A 20,368-nucleotide genomic window follows, 5' to 3' on the forward strand; every position below is an offset into this window, starting at 1 on the left:
ACTATCCAGACTGTTCACGTGGCGCTACACAGTAAATCCCACGATGGATTATGGAGAACCAATGTTATATGTCTATGCCGGAAGGAAATCTTTCGCGGACGAACAAGGACGACGATATCATGTGAGGCAGAATGCAGTCCCACGCTTGATCCGCAGCGTCTCCTACAATACGTTTGGAAATGCTAGCCTTTAGCTACCTGGTTAACTCCATGTTCAATGCATACATACAGGTACCCGCCATTTCATGTTTTGGCTCATCTCGAGCAGACGAAGCCGCCCAACCCGTTGAATGGCTAGTCACGTCCGGATCCATTCTTGTGGCCACTTCTGCGCCGGGGCTGTACCCCCTGTCGCAGCGAAGTTGAGTTGGTTGGAGACGGCGATGTCGCGGTCCTTTCACGGTCCAAGCTATCCATGACTTGTACCAGGTTGTCGATCATTGACCCTATCCGGGCTCGAATCTCCCCAACAGCCTCGCGCTCGGCGAGGAGCTCGCGGACTTGATTTTTCAGCGACGCTAGCTCCTGGTCCTTTCGCTGTCTGAAGGCGGCCTGTGAAACTCGATTCTGGCGCCGGCGTCTTTCTTTCTTTGAAAAGTGAGTCAGCCGCGCCACTTGAACGACCACTGTCTCTACACGCCGATCCATACGCACCTTTGCGCTCACGGAATGGTCAAGATTTGATGATGGGTTGGAGCTGATCCAGCTGAGATGGCTCTCTGGCCCAGAGTCAGGAGGCGAATAGCTCGATACTGAGTTGCTGCTATTCGACTCGTCTACGCTGGGAACTTGGTTGAGAAGATCGAGGAAGCCGTCCCCAACCTCGATTTAACGTTAGCTTTCAGCTTTGGACCGCCGTACGGCAAGATCAAAAGACATACGATTGATTGATATGGGTCATATAACTGGTCCAAGCATGGCATGTCAAATCCGGTATCGTCAATGACCTGTTGGCCCACTTGCTGAGTGTACAGATCGAGATCAGCGGCGATGATGGCCATGACGGATTTGTATTCGAGTCTCAGAGGAGGAAAGGCTTTTGGTGAGTTCGTGTTGGTGGATGGAGCGGAGACCTGGCCGACAGACCTGCTAGACCCTGGATCGAGATCGCACGACTTTATACCCTCGTCCCTCCTACCCCAAAGAGCTTCCAAGAGGGTTCCAGTGCCATTTCCGTCCCACAGGGAACCAATTTCTGGATTCAGGCAGTGTCCTTGGCTTTCGACTAAGAGCGACGAAGGACAGCTTGTTGATTAACTCGATCGAGCCATTACTACACCCGAGCTGACCACAAGCCTATCGACCGATGGTACTGACCGATTCAGGCCTAGTATCAGCTGCGCAACGATCAACGCAAGAAGAGTACTGCCCCTGTTCGGACTAGTCAGATGGGTCTGGTGGATCTTGATGTCTAGAAGGGGGACTTATTTTCTTTGATCCTTTACAGCACAGAGTCACGAACGTTGCTATAATGTATCCAAATTGCTCGGTGACCACCACCTCGATCACGCTCCCTCGAGAATCTGCCTCAACCCATGCTGTTACATGCTCCTTTCTGCGGCAGCTGCTTTTCGTTTTCTACGACGGTGCCAATCCTCAGTCTTGGTCTCGGATTTTCTCACACTCCTTCCACAGCTCCAACCCAGCATCATCACAAGCTTCGTCCAGCCACAGAATGCGCACCAGTTGTTCTTTCACCTCTGCCCATGTTGATAGACCCTTGCGAGCAGCGACTCGTCCCAATCCCGCGACAAACCAAGCTCTCAATTCCAGATGAGCCGAGGCAATTCCGCCCACGGTCAGAATCCATAACAGAAGCCAGTTGCACGATGTCCAGTTGGTGGCCCCGAGTCCGACCACGATCAACGATGAACGTAGGTCTTGCGCCAACCTCTCAAATGGTGCCATCCCGGGTGCCAGGGGGTAAATCACACCCAGACTATACACCAACATCGCAACCCGGCAAGGCTCATAGTTTGGGTGATTCTTTCGAAAGACACTGGCCATTTTCTCAGCTGGGGGCAATGAAAGGAGTCTATATTGCACCAGATTCCGCTTGTCCGCTACGGCCTCTGCAGAATACCCATCCGGAACCTTCGTCATGAAGCCCCTGGCCATACTTTCGTAATCATGCATTTCATGAAAAACCTCCATGATCTCAGAGTTCAGTCGAGCGGCACAAAATACGCCGAAGAACGGCGATGATTCGGTGGCTGCGTCGCAAACAACCGGTCGCCAGACCGGGGACAGATCTCCCCCCAGAATCGAGACGAATGGGAACACGGGAGCTGACAGCTTCCGACTTGCGACGAGGACATCAATTCTGTTTTCACAATGACAGGTCAACTATACGCCAAGTCGAGTCCTGCATATTCAACTCACAGGGAAACCATTTCTCGCAGTCCTGGCACGGCAATCTGACCGATGCCACCCCTCAATTTGACGAGTTCAACGACACCCTGCATATGGACATCTCTGCAGCTGGACGACCCGAGCGTATTGAGATATTGGAGGTCCCTCAGAGGAGGTTTGAAAGGTGGGGTTCTGGTCAGAGGTGATGCTTCCGTGCCCGAGAATGCAATGCAGATGATGGACAACAAGGTTGTATCGTTGAAGGCCTTGGCTGTATCTACCATTGTCTGCCTGAGCCATGCAAGCGCTTCTGCTTCGTGATACCAAAGAGCCTCTAGATATCTCCTTGCGGCTCCAACGTCCGTCTGACGGAGGCGACGATAGTTAGCCAATGAGGAAGAGTACATCATGGAGTTGAAAAGAAGCGGATCACTCATAGCTGCTTGCGTCCACTGCTGGGTGAAGGTGGCCTGATGACCGTGGAGCCCGGGCGACAGAGCCACGGGAAGGACTTGAGAGATTTCTACTGTCATATCAGTGGATGCTGGTGCAACTTTCATCCGGGGGGTTTTACGGAAGTTGCGAATGTCGCCCGGAGGCGACATGGACCTCACAGCCGAAAAGGCCTGTGACTGACGTGAGCTTGAAGCAGACGTCAGCGTCCGATGCTCATATTGGCCTTGTGATAGAGTCTCTTCCTGTCTTTGTTCATGAAATTGCGTCTCTCGGGCGGTCATGAGACGTGGCTCACTCGCCTCACCTTGGTACACCTGTATGGCACACGCACCAGATGCCTGAGGACCGAAGGAATGAGACCGGTCATACTCCTCGTGAGGGAGGACAAGATCATTCTCAAATTGTTGCCAATCATTCTCCCACAGGTCTATCTGTCCTCCCGTCTCGTTCTGATTGATGGCGAGCCTCCAGCTTTTGGCGTCTTCATGGGGAGCCTCGTTGGGAGGGGTCGATTCTGTTGTGGTTGAAGGACTGGTATCGGATCGGGCGTCCAGGCTGGTGTCAGAAGTGCTGGAAGCTGATCGTTCAGACCCCTGACGAGTTCGGACTGATAATGCAGGACGGTTTGAACTTTTGTCACTGCGCTGTCGCCGGTTGTTCCATATGTGCTTCCCAGCATACTTCCGAATCGTGGATCGGGCTTGGGCGAGGTCTTGGGTCGATGTCGATTGAGTGTTGATGAAGACGAGCGGGAGTGGATCCGAAGAATTCGACATTGTCGAAGATACCAATCTGTTCCGTGTTCGAAAAGGTGGACAGCCTCATCCTACGGCCAGGGTCAAAAGACATACGAAGAAAAAAGGGGGATTATCACAAAGCAGATCCCGTTCAAGAACAAGTCGTCAAAGAGTATCCTAAGACGAAAAGCCGCATCGATCCGACAGGAGCAGGCTTAGATGACCGTGGGTAGTCCGGCACCTGGCCAATATCTATGCGCCCTCAACCGCCCTCAACCGCCCTCTTGCAGCTTTGACACTTAGTCATGCCCCCGAGCGTAAGACGACGACGCAGTTAGTCGGTCTCTTGGCGGGTTCCTCTTGCTATGCGGTTGCGAGCTTCGCACGCATTTTCCCTGCGCTAACATTCGGCTCACGCAATAACTGGGCTCCATGGAGCCCCGTCGAGGAGGTTGCCTAACTTCTGCCTAGCCCATGCACGTTGGATGGACTCTTAGGGATCTAAACAGAAGATATGGGGTTATGAGACGAGGGCCTCGGCACCCCATTACTCCCAAAGGAAAATCTGGAAAATCTGGAGGGATTGAAAACAGACCATGAACAGACACACACCGGCATGCATTGATTGGCGCAAGAATTGAAGGAGATGTATGTAGAACTATCACCTACGTGACTTCAGACTCGTGAGATTGTGGACGCGCAACACATGGCAATGTCGTGATTGTTGTCTGCGCGGCAGGCTTTTTCAGATCTACCATAAACTTAGCGACGCATCTCAAGATTTGTCAAGGCTCGTGCAAGTGTCGAGGAACTAGTCCTAGCCTAGGAGATTACATTTCGAGCGCACTTTAGTTGCCTCGTCAAGTACATATTGTATATCGCGGCTGATAAGTCAAAACAAACTTTGGCGTGCCCCTCCCACAGCGTGCATGGCGGATTTCTATTCGCCAGAAACGATTTCCATTTCAGGCAAAGCGACAAGCCCCCCGCCAGAGCTCCTGGAATGTCAAAGTCACTGGCGCTTCGGCATGAGACGATCCGGCGATCACCAAATAAGAGTCGCGATGAGCTGCAAGGCCTACATCTCGAGAATACTAGTAGAGCACCACGGACCACAAGTCGGAGCATGGGTGGAACCTATGCTTGCGCCGTGGAATTTGTACCGCCGCCTACAGGGCTGACGTTCGTTTAAATACGTCCCAGTTCGGTATGTGACCTGCTGCCAGATGCGGTAATGGGGTCAAAGTCAAGGTCCTTTTACCCAGTATGGAGTCCGTCACCCTTGTAGTTGACTGGGAGAGAAGACTGGTACTCCCCTGTAAATCATCTACCTCACAACTGATCCCTCATCTTATTCTATCCCGCACAATTGACCACTAGGTAGCATTGAGGAAAATTGAGAGTCGGGAATAGCCATGGATGGCTATCGAGGGCTCATCGGTACCATGGCGTAATAGAAGTAGCTGTCTACTATACTACAGTGATAGAATTTTAGTGCTGGACTGATCAGCCTCGGCCCCGGTCGACAAGCAAGGGTTCAATATTAATAAGCCCTAGCGAATTTTGGGAAGACCCTTGGGAAACCGTTAGGATTCGATGCATGGCGATGTTCAATCCAATCCGGGCACATGTTCAGGCACAGGCCAATAGAGGCGAGCTGGTCAGATGCAGCAGCACTTTCTACGTATCAAGGCCAACAACGCACCGTCTCCCGCCCGTGGCCCGCCGCAAGCCTGACCGTTACCTCGAAACGCAATAAGCTATCGACGTGGGACCCCTCTTGTCACGAAGGCTAGCGGGTTCTCTTGCGACTTGGAACTTTCTCGCTTAGTAAAGTTCGCCATGGGTCAGTAGTAATCAGCTGTGGACTTTTGTTGGCGAATTTCAGGGGTGTGAGACATCGGCCATCTCTAAATGGACAGCACTACATTGTCGATACGAAATTGAAGATCTCGTCATGCAACGGTAGAAAAACTTTGTGACTATGCGGGCAAGAGTTTGACTAGTTGTCAAGTTCGCGAGGATGTGGCGTTGTTTTCCCCACTCTAATAGCGCAGGCTTGTTCCTAGAGGATGCCAGAGATAATTTGTCATCCCCATGAGATGGGCCGCGTTGTTCAAGCCAGATGACACCTTGTTCGAGACCGCCCATGTTCAACCCATGATACCTGCAACCATTTCTTCAATTTCCGACTGGGTCATGACAGGAATGCCCAAGATATCGTTGTTCAGCTTCGGCGTGAAATTCCCACCGTATCCGGATCCCCAGCATGCGCGAGCAATGAACCCCAGGGACGCACTCAGCAGGTCCGATGGCGTACCCTTCTCCAAGGACTTGTACGCGTTCTGCTCCACGTCGGCAGTCGAGACCGTCGTCGTCGTCCAATCCCTGCCATCTCGCTTTCGCGCGATCTCGATGAGTTTGTTTTGTGTGATCGCGGTGTCGTGTACATAGATGTCGCGGTTTTTCGTCGCCTCGAGGTTATTGATCACCCCAATGACGGCTTTGCCGATGGTGGCAAGTCGTGTCGCCGAGAAGGTCACGTCGCCCCCATCGTACAGAGTCGCCGTGTGTTCCTTGAGGTTGACCATGAAGCCAATCTGGAGCTGCCAGTCGAAGAAGCTGTTGGTATAGAGAAATGAATAGCTGAAGTCGGGATATTGAGCCGCCTTTTCGACCAGATACTCTTGAGTCTTGACCTTGTCTGCAAAGACGGGGAGTTTCCTAACCCCAGGGTTCGCCGTATCATTTCCAAACTCAGAAGGAATGAATCGCGTCACTCCGGCGCGGATAGACGCGTCAATGAGCTTTTTCTGATTTTCGAACAGGTTTTGAAAACCGAGGTTTGAGACGACGACGTCCACACCCTGAAGCGCCGCCCCGAGACTCTCTGGGTCGTCGTAGTTGACTTCCTTGATCGTGGCGTTCGAACTCGACGGCAATGCGACCTTTGAGCGACTGCCCAACCGGGCAAGGACCGTCAGCGAGAAAGGTGTCTGAAGTAGCTGGGATAGGACCGCCGGGCCCAGATTTCCCGTAGCACCAGCGAGAACGACGTGAACCATGACTAGATTGATTTCTTGGTTTTCTCAATAAGGGAGTTGAAGTCCAGGCGGAATGTACTGCCGACTTCACGAAGACGTATAGACTGTAGACTCCAACAGCGACAATAGTAGGCTCCATATATCTCCCCAAGACGACTCGACATGTTGTTCTAGGCTGTGAAGGTTCATAAGCATTCGAGATTTCGTCCGTGTGAATGACAAAGCCCTCTCTGTCTTAGGCCCGGATCTTTCATATTTGGCGGAAAGTAATGGTCCTAGAGGGAAAAGCGTATTCTTCCGTAACCCCTATATTTGTCATAGCTCCAGGGACATAGGGTGGGCTGGCATCGACGAGTGATCCTGGCTTAGTCAGTGCATGACTCCCCGGAAAAGGCTCTTCGTCTGGGATCGCCAATATTCACCTACAACGGCCTGTACCGGGTTTCATTCAGTGACCTAGCCGGAATGGTACATTACTAGCGACCAACCGTTCTGTGCGAGCTCCATTAGGAACTCGGTCGCTTTTGGTGTTTGTGGATTTCCTAATCCAACTTGCACAGAAGAATGGTGTGCTTTATGGTGTTCGAAATGCCTTCCACAGGTATATATCCTGGTGAGAAGATATCTGGAAAATTACTTGCGTATAGTCACTAGAGTCCTAACGTACATCCTGCCCTTAATTCAAGATGTCTCGACGCGTTGCTTCTGAGACATCAGACCCTTCACTTCTAGCTCAACCTCTACATTTTGAGTTCAGTGGAAAAGTGGCGCCGAACCGTTTCATGAAAGCTTCGATGACCGAACGGCTCAGCTCTTGGGATCCTGAGAACTTTGAGGCGCGAGGAATCCCGGGGGCAGAGATTCATCGAGTCTATGAACGCTGGGGCGCCGGTGGTTTGGGCCACATCCTCACGGGCAACATCATGCTTGAATATGACCAGCTCGAGGCCGCAGGGAACCTGATCATCCCGCCTGGTGCTCCCTTCGAGGGCGATAGATTCGACGGATTCCGAAAACTTGCGACCCTGGCCAAGAAACACGGAAGCCTTATTACCGGGCAGGTGTGCCATCCCGGTCGAGAAGTAGACGAGCGTATTCAAAAACACCCGGTCTCTGCGAGTGACATACAGCTCGAGGGAAAGGTTCTTGGGATGCAATTCGCAAAGCCACACTCAGCGTCCCCTCAGGAGATCAAAACCATCGTGGAAGAGTTTACACATTCGGCCATCTACCTGGCCAAAGCTGGCTTCGATGGCATCGAACTGCACGCGGCACATGGATACCTCTTGGGCCAGTTCCTGTCCCTGACCACGAATCGCCGGACGGATGAATACGGTGGCTCCTTGCGCAACCGGGCACGAATAATCCTGGAGATTGCCGCCGCAATTCGCTCCCGTTTAGGTTCTGGCTCCGGGTTCATTCTAGGGATCAAGGTCAACAGTGTCGAGTTCCAATCCGGTGGTTTCACCGTCGAGGAAGCTCGCGAGCTCTGTGCCATGCTCGAAAATGCCGAGTTTGACTTTGTCGAGTTGAGCGGGGGGACGTACCAATCAATGGCGTTCCATCACCAGCGAGAGTCTACCAAAAAGCGAGAAGCTTTCTTCATGGAATTTGCAGACATGATCGTTCCAACCCTGACCAAGACCAAGACCTACATCACAGGCGGTTTCAAAACTGTCGGTGGCATGACGAAGGCCCTGGAAACCGTTGACGGGGTCGGTTTGGCGCGAGCCTTGTGTCAGGAATTCGACCTCGCCAGAAACATACTCGAAGGCCGTGTCACCGGAGTGATCCAGCCTCTTGTGGACCAAGACGATTTCTTCCTGACGAACGTGATCGCCGGTAGCCAAATGCGCCAGGTCGCCAAAGGACAAGAGCCCATGGACATGAGCAAGCCAGAAAACGTACCGACGTTCATGCAAGCACTGGCGGAATGGAGTCGGAAGAATGAAGAGGATAAGCTCACCATGTCGCTGTACGGGTACGTGGATCTAGACGTCTGAGCTGTTGTACGCTGACAGCGCATATCATTCCTGTACACACCTAAGCACGCTCGTTTTCGTAGCTTTTACGACGTCGTCAACTTCGTCGACGGTCATACTCTGTCGTATTGGCTGTGATGATCTTCGTCCATAGTACAATAGGATTTCATTAGTGGGAAAGTATCGGGAACAGTCCTAGAAGGGGTACAGTATTGAACAGGAAGTGCTGGTACACCAAGGCTCCACCAAAAGTGGCGATTTGATAAGCCGCGTTGTGGATCTCATAGGGACGGCCTTAGCGACGTTGCTTTTCGCCTCTTGGCCATGGGCATCCGTCGCCTGAAGCCGCTATCGATGGGTGGAGCTCCGCGCCCTCAGCTGGTCTGCTGGATATTCCTACCCTGGACTGCCCTGTGGCTCAAAGCATTATCATCATTCACACCTCCCGCAGACCATCGTGTACTGTAAAGCCCTCAATACAGAAGCACTCACAACATGCTGCGGGAATAGGCCTGCCAGGGGTCAAGATAATTACTGCTGCAACAATAATGCCCGCAGACGTTGTCTTTGTCCTCCACGATCCGAGGTCGGCCTCCAAATCACGGGAGAATCGTCATCTGGTCGCCAGCCACATTGGCCGACACCATCGTAATCGATCCAAACCCACTCGTAGCAACCTACATGCGCGTTCCACACGCGGTCGTGCACTGGCACCCAGCACTTTTGGACGCTTCGATTCGGGATACTTTCTGTCACCGGCAAAGAACGCCGCAACCGGCAACGGGTCCAACGACTCTGGACGTCCCAGCCCAGAGAAGCAAGAGGAAAATGCTTCTGCTTGCCGACACGAAGGTGGAGGCAAACCGATGACTCGACCTTCGTTGATACATGATGATGCTGCAAAGTCCAGCCACAATCGTCTGGTCAAGTGTCATCCGGCTCAAGGACAGCCGGCCACACCTGGGCTTCCGAGAGCATTGTTGAACTACGTTCAATTTGACTGTCCCCAACGCCTCGAGTCATCGGCACGGTTTGGATTTGATTTCCGTGAGCGCTGTCAGCTGCTAGACGTTGGCCTCAGACTGACGAGATTCAGAGATTAATTATGTCTTTCCATTGCACTCCACATGGGGTGTTCAGATAAAGAAGCACGTCGGCTTCATAGTTCAGATGATATGCAGGGATGATGGTCTCTTCAATGCCATTTCCGCTTCTGCGCACGGCATCTATGACGCTTTGACGCGGCCTGGTGCCCGGCCTTCTGCGGCCACGTTATGGCATCGCTCCAGAGCCTTGTCGAAGCTGCAAGACAAGCTCCTCGATCCTGTCAGCGCCACCAGAAATGAAACCTTACTGGGGGTATTCTATCTCCTTGAGAGTGCAGCTCGGTTTGGCCATCAAGATGACTTTCTCACCCACTACATCGGCCTACATCGATTGATACAAATCAGAGGATCCATCGTCCCCACGTCCCTCGAAGACGTCTACATTGACCAGTCGATTGTGATTCTGGAGGCGTCTGAAATGGCCTGGACTACGAAAATGACGCTGGAAGACCCTGACCCGGTGGACTTGACCTACCCGGTGCCGGGTATACCGCTTGATGCATCGACTGCCAACCTACCGGTGGGCTTTTGGGAGTTGGCCTCTGAGGGCTCCATTAGCAGGGAGGTCCTTGGACTCTTGGCCGACATTCCCCCCGCCGAGTACCTGGAGCATGAAATGGCCGCCTCTCAGCGACATCTCAAGGTCATTCAGCGAGCATGGCTTTTGTATCGGTCGTCCAAGCGGTCAGTCGAGCGCCTGGCGTGCCTCGGGGCACTGTCGTTCTCGCTTAGAACGGTCCTCGCCACGAATCTATTCCCAGGGACACCTTTCCTGCAGAGACTGGCCACCATCGGAACAAAAATCTCGCGAACCAAGGCGCTCTACCGGGAACTCATGGTTTGGGCAATGGTGGTTGCAGGGGCCCAGACCTTTCCGGTGGAGAAAGAGGAGGCGCGTCGCATACTGCTCCAGATAAAGCAAGACGAAAAATGGATACAGTCGTGGGAAGACGTTGAGTCTGCTATGAAGAAATTCTTCTGGTGGGAGAGCTTTGCCCCATTTTGGCGAGCTTGCTGGGAACAAGCGACAACGTAGCTTTTGTTGCTGCGACACAAAAATGCTTACGACAAGGCACCTTGCCAGCCGTTCGGTGAATGATGGTCATTGACCCAGTCGCCTGACTCAACGAAAGAATGGATTGACCTGATCCCCTATTTTTCTTGGTGCTGTCAATACCCCTGGTGAAGAGGTTGACTGCAAGACTGGGTTTGGGTTTAGCTTCGTCAGTTGCCGACCATTCATTCGAACCAACTTGAGCAATTTCAACGCTGTTTTCCAAGGCAGTTTTCTTTGACAGAAAACAGAAAAGAGCTCTTTCAGCAGCATCGGTGACCTTGGCGGGTACACGCGGCGTAGCTGTGAGGCAGTAGGTCGCTTGCAAGGGTATCATTCCTGATAGCTTTTAAGGCATGGCTCCTTCCAACAACCAACGGAGGGGCTCCTTCGGGAATCCGGAGTGATACAATTGTGACTTCAGCAAACGACCGTCATGTCTATCACCTTGGTTGAAGAGCCTGGCGGAAAGGGGACTCACACGGCACTCGCCACGTCTGAACACCATAAACACCGCCATATTGACAATACCGGCCAGCAGTCTGGTTCCAATGAGACTGAGAAGATTAGCACACACGACGACGGCTTTCCGTCCAACTCCATTTGCAAGCAGCCGCTGCCCATTGCGCCAGAGATCTTCCCAACGTGGAGAAGGACATCCATGGCTAAAGGGACGACGGGAGAGGCAAATCAGCGCGGCAGAGGTACACGGATCCTTCTTGTGTCGCACAATTCAAAGTTCTGAGTTATTTATTGACGGATGAGATAACTGTACCTTGCTGCTGCAGGACTCAAATGGGCAAAACGGACTCATGGAGACATCCGTCCAGCAAACATGCTACTGGATTCCAACCGAAATTTGAAGTTAGAGCGATTTGGTCCAGGCCAGAGAAGTTGAGAAAGAAATAGACGTACTCTTTGAGCAACCTGGACGGCTACTCACTAAGAACGATGACGGCCCCTTGGCGAGACGTTTGCGACCGGCTCTGCTTACTACAATCCCTTCGCGGCTATGGACCATATGCTACCGAGTCCTGGGGCGAGCAACACTTTGTCATTCCCCCAGGAAACACTCCAACTAAGAGAATTTCCACCCTTGACCAGTACCGTCAGCTACGCCGTCCTAGGAGACTACTGGAACGGAGAATATCACTCGGGAATTACGCTTTTGGCAAAGTTTGCAGACGTTGGTGGTGAGACGAACGAAAGTCACGAATGGTTGGAACTACGACAATCGGAATCCAAGACATCCATCGACAATGGCTTCGTGGATAGACTTCGGTACTCATCAGTCACGAATGTAGATTCCATCCTATCTCTACTCATATGCATGTTGGCGTGTGACCGGGTTTGGATTTAGTGTAACGAAGTAGGCCTCATCATGCCCGGGGTTCTATATAGCTTTTCTGAGCCAGGAGTCAATAGCCCCATTTCTGCCGTTTGTGATCCTATGGACTTGATACTGCAAATAGCGGCCACCGGCGCTCGTCATTGTCACGAGTGAATGTATTGTACGAAGATGTGATATGCGTGCTCGGTCCATTCTGAGCGATGATGGTCGCGTCGACCTCTGGCGCGTCCAACGATTGGTGGAGAAAGAGTCTGCCGTGGTCTGGGATGAACGCTTGCAGAGACGGCGACTTGGCCAAGATTCCATTGACCATGTCACCGCTGTCCGTAACTGGAGCATCGATCCAAGCACGCTGGGCGCATATCCAGAAATCGGAAGTCTCATTTCAGGACCCAGAAAGCATCGCTGGACCCAAGCAGAATGACAGAGGTTTAGAGAGGGGAGGATCTACTGCGACGACGACGACGACGACGACGACGACACCACAACGATAACAACAGATAGGTCATAATCCCAAGTAGAAGGGAGGTAGACCCGGGATGAGGTTTCTTTTTTTCTTTCTGGAAGGCCATCGGGTTAAGCTGTAGGCTGTACGTAGCTGAGCATCATGACCATGTGTTACGTTTCGCTCCACCAGAGGTGTCACTGCACGTATGGTTTCTTAATGGGTGGGAAGTAGAGGAGACGAGGTCACTGAGAATGGAGTACTTGAGCGAGTACTAGAGCGAAGTGATCACAGTTCAAAATGTATGGGTATAATCGTGAACGAAGTTGACTACGTAGTAAAGCTATAAAATGACCGTGTATATATAGACCATAGAATTAGTGGCTCTTCTGGGCTCTGTGGGCTCTGCACACAGAGCCCACAGAGCCATAAGAGTCATCAGGCTCTATCTTCTCTGTGTTCTCCTGACAGAGTCTACAGCCTTAGCTTAGTCATGTGATCTCGTTCTCTTGACTCATATATACCGGAGGTAATAACGCTAAATGGCTATTATCACAGCTTGATTTACAGCCTCATAAAAGGCTTAGTTTATAACACTTTCTTCCTCCTAGATTTATTTATTGTTCTCAATATATATAAGGTGAGTCTCTCTCTATATATTTATCGCTTTTTTCTTTAATCATAACTCATCATACCATAGTAATATTCTCGTAAACGCCTTGATTTCTTCATCTCTTGTCGACTAAATACTGCTAAACAAATCCGTTTCGTTAGGGTCAAACAAATAGAAATGAGTCGATATTTCTGTTATTAAGAGTAGAACCTGATCTGCTATATAATTAAGGGATACGCGAAATACAATAACTATACTATATCGAACATGCGGTATTATGATGGTTGTTTTTTAGATACCAAGTTTGACGGCCTGAAGCGTCAGAAGAAGGCGCTTAAGAAATCCATTAAAGATTAGCGTGCTGAAGTAGTCCGCCTAACTGCCGCAGCTATATTCGCTTTTGCCGCGCTAGCCGCGGCGCAAGAGAAGGAAATGAAATTAGATAAGCGATTAGATAAACTAACTACCTGTCAGTTCGAGATATTGGTTTAGAAAGCTAAGGCCCTAGATATATTGAGTGATCTAGAGGACACTAATAGTTAAGAGCCATAGATAGTCTTCTCGCTATTTAAGCTCTTCGCTTGAAGTGACTTAATAATAGATTTCGATTTTACTGGTTTTAATGATACTGCTAAATTATCTTATATATCTAGATAAGATATTCTTCTAGTTTCTATATACTTTCTAAGTTATTATATTCTAATCACTTTATTAGATAGAGTCATTATTCCTTCTCGACTTTAATGTTCAGGATAGCTTTTATATTATATATTAATTATTAGATTTCCTTATATATCAGCATTAATCCTGATTTAGCGTTTAGTGGTGCTTTTTTAAGAAGCGATTTATGGAAAACTGGGTAGATATTCATTCCTTTAAGTAGTTCCAACTTAAAGTTCACTAGTTTAAGTTTCTTCTTAATTCTGTAAGATCTAATCTTAGTGTGATTCAGTTTATTAGATGGTTATTATGTTTTAATGTTTTTTCTAAGAAGGTATACTGTCTTCTCTTCTTTAAAGTTTGGTCCCTTAGATCTTCATCTGTTTGAGTTCTTAACTGTTTTTTGTGATATTTTCTTAAGTTCTTTCTTCAAAAGTTTGTGTAGTGATCGTAATTTCTTAACTGAGATTACTGTCTTTTCTATAATTAGTTTAATGCCTTTAATATTCTTATTCATTCTTAGGTGAAACTCATAGTTTATATAGAATAATGATATTCTTATTACTACTACTTTATTATTAAATATAAACTACGCTATAGATAATAATTATACCTAATTATTCTACTGAAAATTAACATAACACTGTAAATACTGTTCTAGCGTTTAATTTATTCTTTTTATTTACTTATCGCTTTATGGATGGAAAGCTATTAACAGCTTTTAGTGGACTTTTATAAGATTCATTAGCGATTACTAAAACTGTGATATGAATAGCTTGTCTTGATTCGAGTGTATTTCTTTCGATATTCTATGTTGGCTAAAGATATTCTTATATAATATATACACTAAATCTTTCACTGTTAATGATTCCTTATATAGAATAAATTCTGTATATTTAATTAGGATATTATTTATTATAAATATACTATTAAATTCCACACTTATAAGGGGTTCTTTAGACTTTAATAGCTTTATGATGAAATCTAATGCGATGATATACTATGCTTCTCTTGATATTATTGGTGTTTAGAGTAATCTATAAGGTTTATATCTCGTATACTTTGCTTTATAATATATATCGTAGTTTTTAATATACTTTATTATGTCTCTCTTAATCTCTTTCTAGGTAAAGTCTCTTATAACTAATTTGAGTGTCTTCTTAATATCTAGGTGTCTCGCTAACTTATCATTATATCGTTTTTTAATGATTTCTTTCTTCTAATTTATTGTTAGCTCGATATTAATAAGAGTTAGTATCTCTACTTTAGATATTATGTAAATTAAGGCGTTATCCTTTTTCTTGAGTATCGTTATGAGCTCTGGTTTAATATTTTTTATATAGTTTAGCTGTTTACTAAGCGCGTTTATCACAGTATTCTCTTTTTCTTGAATATAATATATCTTGAAGTTATATAGTGTTAGTGTTTCTATTTATCGAATTTATCTATGGTTAAGTTCTTTTATAGTTATTTAGTATAGTAAATTTTTATGGTTAGTGTAGATTTAAACTTGATACTTAATATCTTTAAGATATACTCTTCATTTTTTAAGATATATCACTATAGTAAGTAGCTCCTTATTATAAATATTATAGTTTAATTCCAGCCTTATCATTCTTTTTAAGAAGTATATAATTATTTAGGTCTTACTATCTAGTTCTTTTTATATAAGGCGAGCTTCGATCGCTTTATTCAATATATCTATCTCTACTTAGTATTTTAGTTTAGGGTTAAATATTATAAGTACTAGCGTCATTATGATAGCTTCTTTAAGGCGTTCGAATATCTCTCTATATTCTGGTTCAAACTTAAATAAGATATCCTTCTTAGTAAGGTTTATTAAAGGCGCTATGATCTTCGAAAATCCCTTAATGAATCTTCAGTAATAGTTAAGTAGTTCAATAAAAGACTATACTTCCATGATATTCTTGGGTTCTGGCTAGTCCTTGATTGACGCTATTTTATTAGGATCCACTTCGATACCCTTATTAGATATAATATAGCCTAGAAATTAGATCCGTTTTTTATGAAATTTATACTTACTAAGTTTTAATGATAAATCCTTTTTCTGAAGTTTCTTTAGAATCTTTTGAATATATTATATATACTCTTTATATATCTTTAAGAATATAAGTATATTATCTAAGTAGACAACTATAAAGTTATTAAGATATTTTCATAATATATTGTTGATTAGTTTCTAGAAAGATATCGAGACATTAGTTAATCTAAATAGTATAATATAATACTTATATAACTTAAAGCTAGTTTTAAAAGTCGTTATCTATTTATGGCTTTTCTTTATTTATACTCGATAGTAGATATTCTATATATTAAGCGCGATAAAGTATTTTGCGCTAAGAAGTTTGTTTTATAGCTTCTTAATTAAGAGTAATGAGTATTGATTCTTTTTGATGATTATATTAAGTGGTCGAAAATCAATATATAATTAAAGAGATCTATCCTTCTTTAGGGCGAAAAGCACACTATATACTATAGATAACTTAAATGATTAAATAAAGTCTTTCTTTAAGTGAGTCTTTATATACTTCTTAAGGAAGCTTTCTTCTTTTAGAGATAAGGGTTAAAGCTAATCATTATGCTTCGACACTTTCTTTTCTTTAAGTATTATTTTATGGTCTTATGGCTTATGCTTTAATAGCGCGACTATTTCTTCTCTTTCTTTGAAGATATTTATAAAGTCTTTATATTCCTTAGATAGGCTTTTCTCTTGTATTTTATTTAAGGCTCTTCTTTTAGGTTATACTTATATTATTCTTTATAGAGATACAATAAAAGTTAATTATTTCTTTCTCTTTATCTTCTTATAACTATAATTTGAAAAGAATAAGGTTTCTTCTTTTTAGTCTATCACTAGTGAGTGTTTTTTTAGTCACTTTATCTCTAGAATAATATTATACTTAATTAGTATTATATTAAGCTCGATTTACTCTCTATACTCTTCAATCTCTAGATAGATATCGCGAATTTTCTATTATATTTATTCGCTATTATACTTATTTAGTGTCTTGTTTATCATAAAGACTAAATATAAATTCTTCTTTCTTTACTTATTTAGTTTTGCTGCTATTTTTAGTGATATATAGTCTTGACTTACTTCACTATTAATTATCACTTGAATAGACTCATTAGCTAGTCTAGCGCTAAAGACTAATGGCGTTAAACGCTAAGTTTATACTATATTGATATAGCGTTTTTAAGGCTTTTTTCTGTTGCGCGAGACCTTTCGCCTCATAATAGGTTCTTCGCTTAGTTTTTTGGTATATCGCTTATGATTATGTCCCTATTTCCGAAAATATATAGAAGTATCTCGATCAATGGTTCGATTATATCTTTCATTGTTAAATGCGCATATATCTTGGGTGTATAGACGCACGCTATATTAGTATATTATCTCTTAACTAGTATAAGGATCTTGTTCTTCTCGTTTGTTTCAAGATTATACTCTAAATAGTAGTGTGATGCTTTATTTAGGCAGTTTATTTGTTCACACTTTATTGGTCTCCAGAATAAAGTTAAGAACCAGAGATATATTTTCGCTATTCTCGTTATAGTAAATTAGTATAGATTATTCTTGTTGATTTCTTCAGGGGTATTGATCATCATGAGATTCTTCGATTTATATAGTAGATAATGTGTTTCGCTTCTAATCATATTGTGTATATGTTCTTCTTTGTGCGGACATTATTTGTTATGGTATAAATATAGGGTTATAGAAATTTAGTGGGTATTTAGATTAATATAGGGGCTGTATCTTTAGATCTCTTTCACTATCTAGACCTAGTGATATATTCTTATGATTATAATATCTCTTATTCTTTCTCTCTTAATATAGTGTCTTATTATGTCTTAATCGATCTCTTCTAAGGTTAGATTGTTATATTTTTTGAATGGAAAGAAGTAGAGTTCTTTAGTGTTAATTTAATGTGTATATAGGGCCAGGCCTGAGCACCTAAAGTATCGCTATATAGATACTGGCTTCTTTTTATTTTGTTTTTGCGTGTAGTTTAACTTGAGTTTATTATTAATTATACATGTTCTAGATACTTCTTCCTTATAGTAAGATTAGTTTGGTGTTTTAATGATCGCGTGATAGTATTTATAGAATAATATAATGTCACACTTTAGTTCTAAGTTATCTGTGTCTGGCTCTTTATTAAATATAAAGTTATAATGATTTTCTCTTAGTATATTGTGTATATAAGTTAGTTCTTTATATATTCTCTTATATTTCGTCATGAATACTAGGTCTTCTCTATCTCTTAGGTTTCCTTTAGAATCGAATCTTCTATATTCTGTGGTACACTCCCTTCTATATATCTAGATATATAGTGTATTCTTTCAATACTTTATTATAAGTACTATTACACTACTATAATTAATAACTACTTTGTACTTTTCTTTATATTATATCTCTATTATTAGTGTAGCTATTCTCTAGGTATTAGACTCTATCTAGATAAATGTTTTATTTTTCTCTTGGTCGCTAGACGTTTTGTTTTCTTTGTTGGATTCTTCGTTAAATGGAAAGTGATAGACTAAAGACATTCTCTATATATTATATATATATAGATAGATTCCCTCAATATAATCGAGTCCTTAATAGATATTCAAGATGAGTATCTATTTTGTTGGTTGCTGTCCTTAGTAAGGACATAGAAAAGCCTTATTCTCTCTCCTTATTTAGTAGTGCGTTTATATTATCACTAGTAGTTCTTCTTTACTCACGAGATCATAGATACCCATAATTTCCCAATTTATTTAGCTCATAGTTTATTCTTGTAATAGCTTAAATAGAAACTAATATTATTCTTCTCTAGTTAGGTAGATATAGAGTTCCTTAAAACTGTATTTTTAAAAGTATCTCTCTAATCTTAGTGGTATTCAGTCTTGTTTAACATTAATATATAGACTAAACACGGCCCTGTTGATGCTATATTCCTAGTGATAGGTTTTAATTCGTGTAAACCTATATCTAACGCTAATTATTTCATATAATAGTGGCTTTGTCTTCACCATGGCCACTATTTCAGGCTCTTCTTAGTCGACTTTCTTTCTCTTAGACTTTTTGCTTCGATAATTCTTGCGCTTCTTTTCGTGAGAGAATCATTCTACGCCCTGCTTATTAAAGTAGTGAATAGAGTAGTTATTGTTATGGCAAGCTATTTATAATAGATTCGTGTGTTTTAGTCGTTCTTTATTAGTCTTTTATATCGTGACTATTTTATTTTATCGACCTTGACTAGAATAGATTTCTGCGATGTTAATAACCTCTTTATTGTTAATTATTAACAGTGATATCGAAGTCGCTCTCTCTATCTAGGTTTCTTCAGAATTTTCTTTTTATGCTTTCTTGGCGCGGTTAGCTTGTTTTAAGTTGTCTCTCTTAAGGCTATCTAGATATATCTTCATTATTTGTTGTCTTTTAGATTCTAGATATCTTAATCTTTAGATTTATTTCTTGCTCTTAAGTCTTAGGCGATTAAGTTCTTTCTTAATTAAAGTGTCGGCCTTTTCTTCTTTAATATCGGCTTCAATTATATACAGTCTTATAGGCTTTATACTATATTTGTTAGCTCTATATTCTGGATTTCCATAGTTATAGTATAGGTTTTCTTTTTTGCGTCGCTCTCACTTCTTATTGAATAGCCTCTTGTGTTGAAACTTGCCTTTTAATTGTGAGAATCAGCCTTGTTCAATAATATCAAGGTCTATCGAGTCACTATAAAATTAGTAGTTAATATATTTATCTCTATAGTACACGCTATTTATCTTCTCATAGTATTCTTTCTTTTCTAATCTTAACTTGTATAGCTAATTATTAATTTCGATAACTTTATTAACTAATCCCTAATATATATTAGGCCTCTTTAGTTCTAACTCCTTTTTGATATTATCTTTTAAGCTAGTGTAGAAGGCAGCGATAAATATATTATTATCTCAGTCTAGTTTGGCCTAAAGTCTCTTAAATAAAGCATAGTACTACGTAGCTAATCTCTTTTACTTAAGTTAATAAATTCGTTGGGTTATGGCTTATTTCTTCTCTAGAGTTCTAAATATCTACTTAAGTTGTTTCATGAATGTCGCGAAGTTAGAGAAAATAGCAATAATTTTTAGGTTCTTTTGTTCTTTGAGGGATATTATATAGTTCATCATGATAGGTTTAAATCAATAAAAGGCTAATCCCCTTATATAGAGTCCCGCGAATAAGACCTTATCTTTATAAGTGATATATCTAGTGCGGTTCAACTTGAAAGTCGCGATAAGTTAGGTAATAAATAGTCTTAACTTCTCACGAGATCCATAGAACACATCAATCTTAATGTTATCCTTGTCATGATTACCATAATTTCTGTAACTAAAGATAATAGTGAAGATTAGTCTAGATATTAACGCGCCTAATGCGGCGAACTAAACCAACCCAGTAGAGAATAGTGAGCGAATAGAAGCTTTGGAGCTAGACATTATATTGAATACTTCCAATTAAGTGATAGTTAAAGTGTTATATTTCGCTTCACTAGAGATGTCACTATATATATAGTTTCTTA

General features: G+C 43.7%; 7 protein-coding genes across 7 annotated transcripts; 4 read left to right on the forward strand and 3 right to left on the reverse strand.

The window, feature by feature from the left end:
• Positions 1–293: 293 nt before the first annotated feature.
• PV08_06420 (uncharacterized protein) lies at positions 294–1,000 on the reverse strand (the record flags this gene model as incomplete). The annotated part of the gene is made up of 2 exons (XM_016380758.1): positions 294–821; positions 881–1,000. 2 exons carry the CDS (start codon positions 998–1,000, stop codon positions 294–296), a joined length of 648 nt encoding a protein of 215 aa, XP_016236585.1.
• Positions 1,001–1,595: 595 nt separating this feature from the next.
• On the reverse strand, positions 1,596–3,583 carry PV08_06421 (uncharacterized protein; the record flags this gene model as incomplete). The annotated part of the gene is made up of 2 exons (XM_016380759.1): positions 1,596–2,322; positions 2,382–3,583. The coding sequence occupies 2 exons, from the start codon at positions 3,581–3,583 to the stop codon at positions 1,596–1,598; spliced, it is 1,929 nt and encodes a 642-aa protein (XP_016236586.1).
• Positions 3,584–5,697: 2,114 nt separating this feature from the next.
• On the reverse strand, positions 5,698–6,609 carry PV08_06422 (uncharacterized protein; the record flags this gene model as incomplete). The annotated part of the gene is made up of 1 exon (XM_016380760.1): positions 5,698–6,609. The coding sequence occupies one exon, from the start codon at positions 6,607–6,609 to the stop codon at positions 5,698–5,700; it is 912 nt and encodes a 303-aa protein (XP_016236587.1).
• Positions 6,610–7,274: 665 nt separating this feature from the next.
• On the forward strand, positions 7,275–8,591 carry PV08_06423 (uncharacterized protein; the record flags this gene model as incomplete). Its single annotated transcript, XM_016380761.1, has 1 exon — positions 7,275–8,591. One exon carries the CDS (start codon positions 7,275–7,277, stop codon positions 8,589–8,591), a length of 1,317 nt encoding a protein of 438 aa, XP_016236588.1.
• A 527-nt stretch (positions 8,592–9,118) lies between these two features.
• PV08_06424 (uncharacterized protein) lies at positions 9,119–10,712 on the forward strand (the record flags this gene model as incomplete). Its single annotated transcript, XM_016380762.1, has 2 exons — positions 9,119–9,617; positions 9,667–10,712. The coding sequence occupies 2 exons, from the start codon at positions 9,119–9,121 to the stop codon at positions 10,710–10,712; spliced, it is 1,545 nt and encodes a 514-aa protein (XP_016236589.1).
• A 454-nt stretch (positions 10,713–11,166) lies between these two features.
• PV08_06425 (uncharacterized protein) lies at positions 11,167–11,639 on the forward strand (the record flags this gene model as incomplete). The annotated part of the gene is made up of 2 exons (XM_016380763.1): positions 11,167–11,468; positions 11,519–11,639. The coding sequence occupies 2 exons, from the start codon at positions 11,167–11,169 to the stop codon at positions 11,637–11,639; spliced, it is 423 nt and encodes a 140-aa protein (XP_016236590.1).
• A 103-nt stretch (positions 11,640–11,742) lies between these two features.
• PV08_06426 (uncharacterized protein) lies at positions 11,743–12,090 on the forward strand (the record flags this gene model as incomplete). The annotated part of the gene is made up of 1 exon (XM_016380764.1): positions 11,743–12,090. One exon carries the CDS (start codon positions 11,743–11,745, stop codon positions 12,088–12,090), a length of 348 nt encoding a protein of 115 aa, XP_016236591.1.
• Between the last annotated feature and the right edge of the window lie 8,278 nt (positions 12,091–20,368).

This window comes from Exophiala spinifera (assembly GCF_000836115.1).
Source record: "Exophiala spinifera strain CBS 89968 unplaced genomic scaffold supercont1.4, whole genome shotgun sequence".
Lineage (NCBI taxonomy): Eukaryota > Fungi > Ascomycota > Eurotiomycetes > Chaetothyriales > Herpotrichiellaceae > Exophiala > Exophiala spinifera.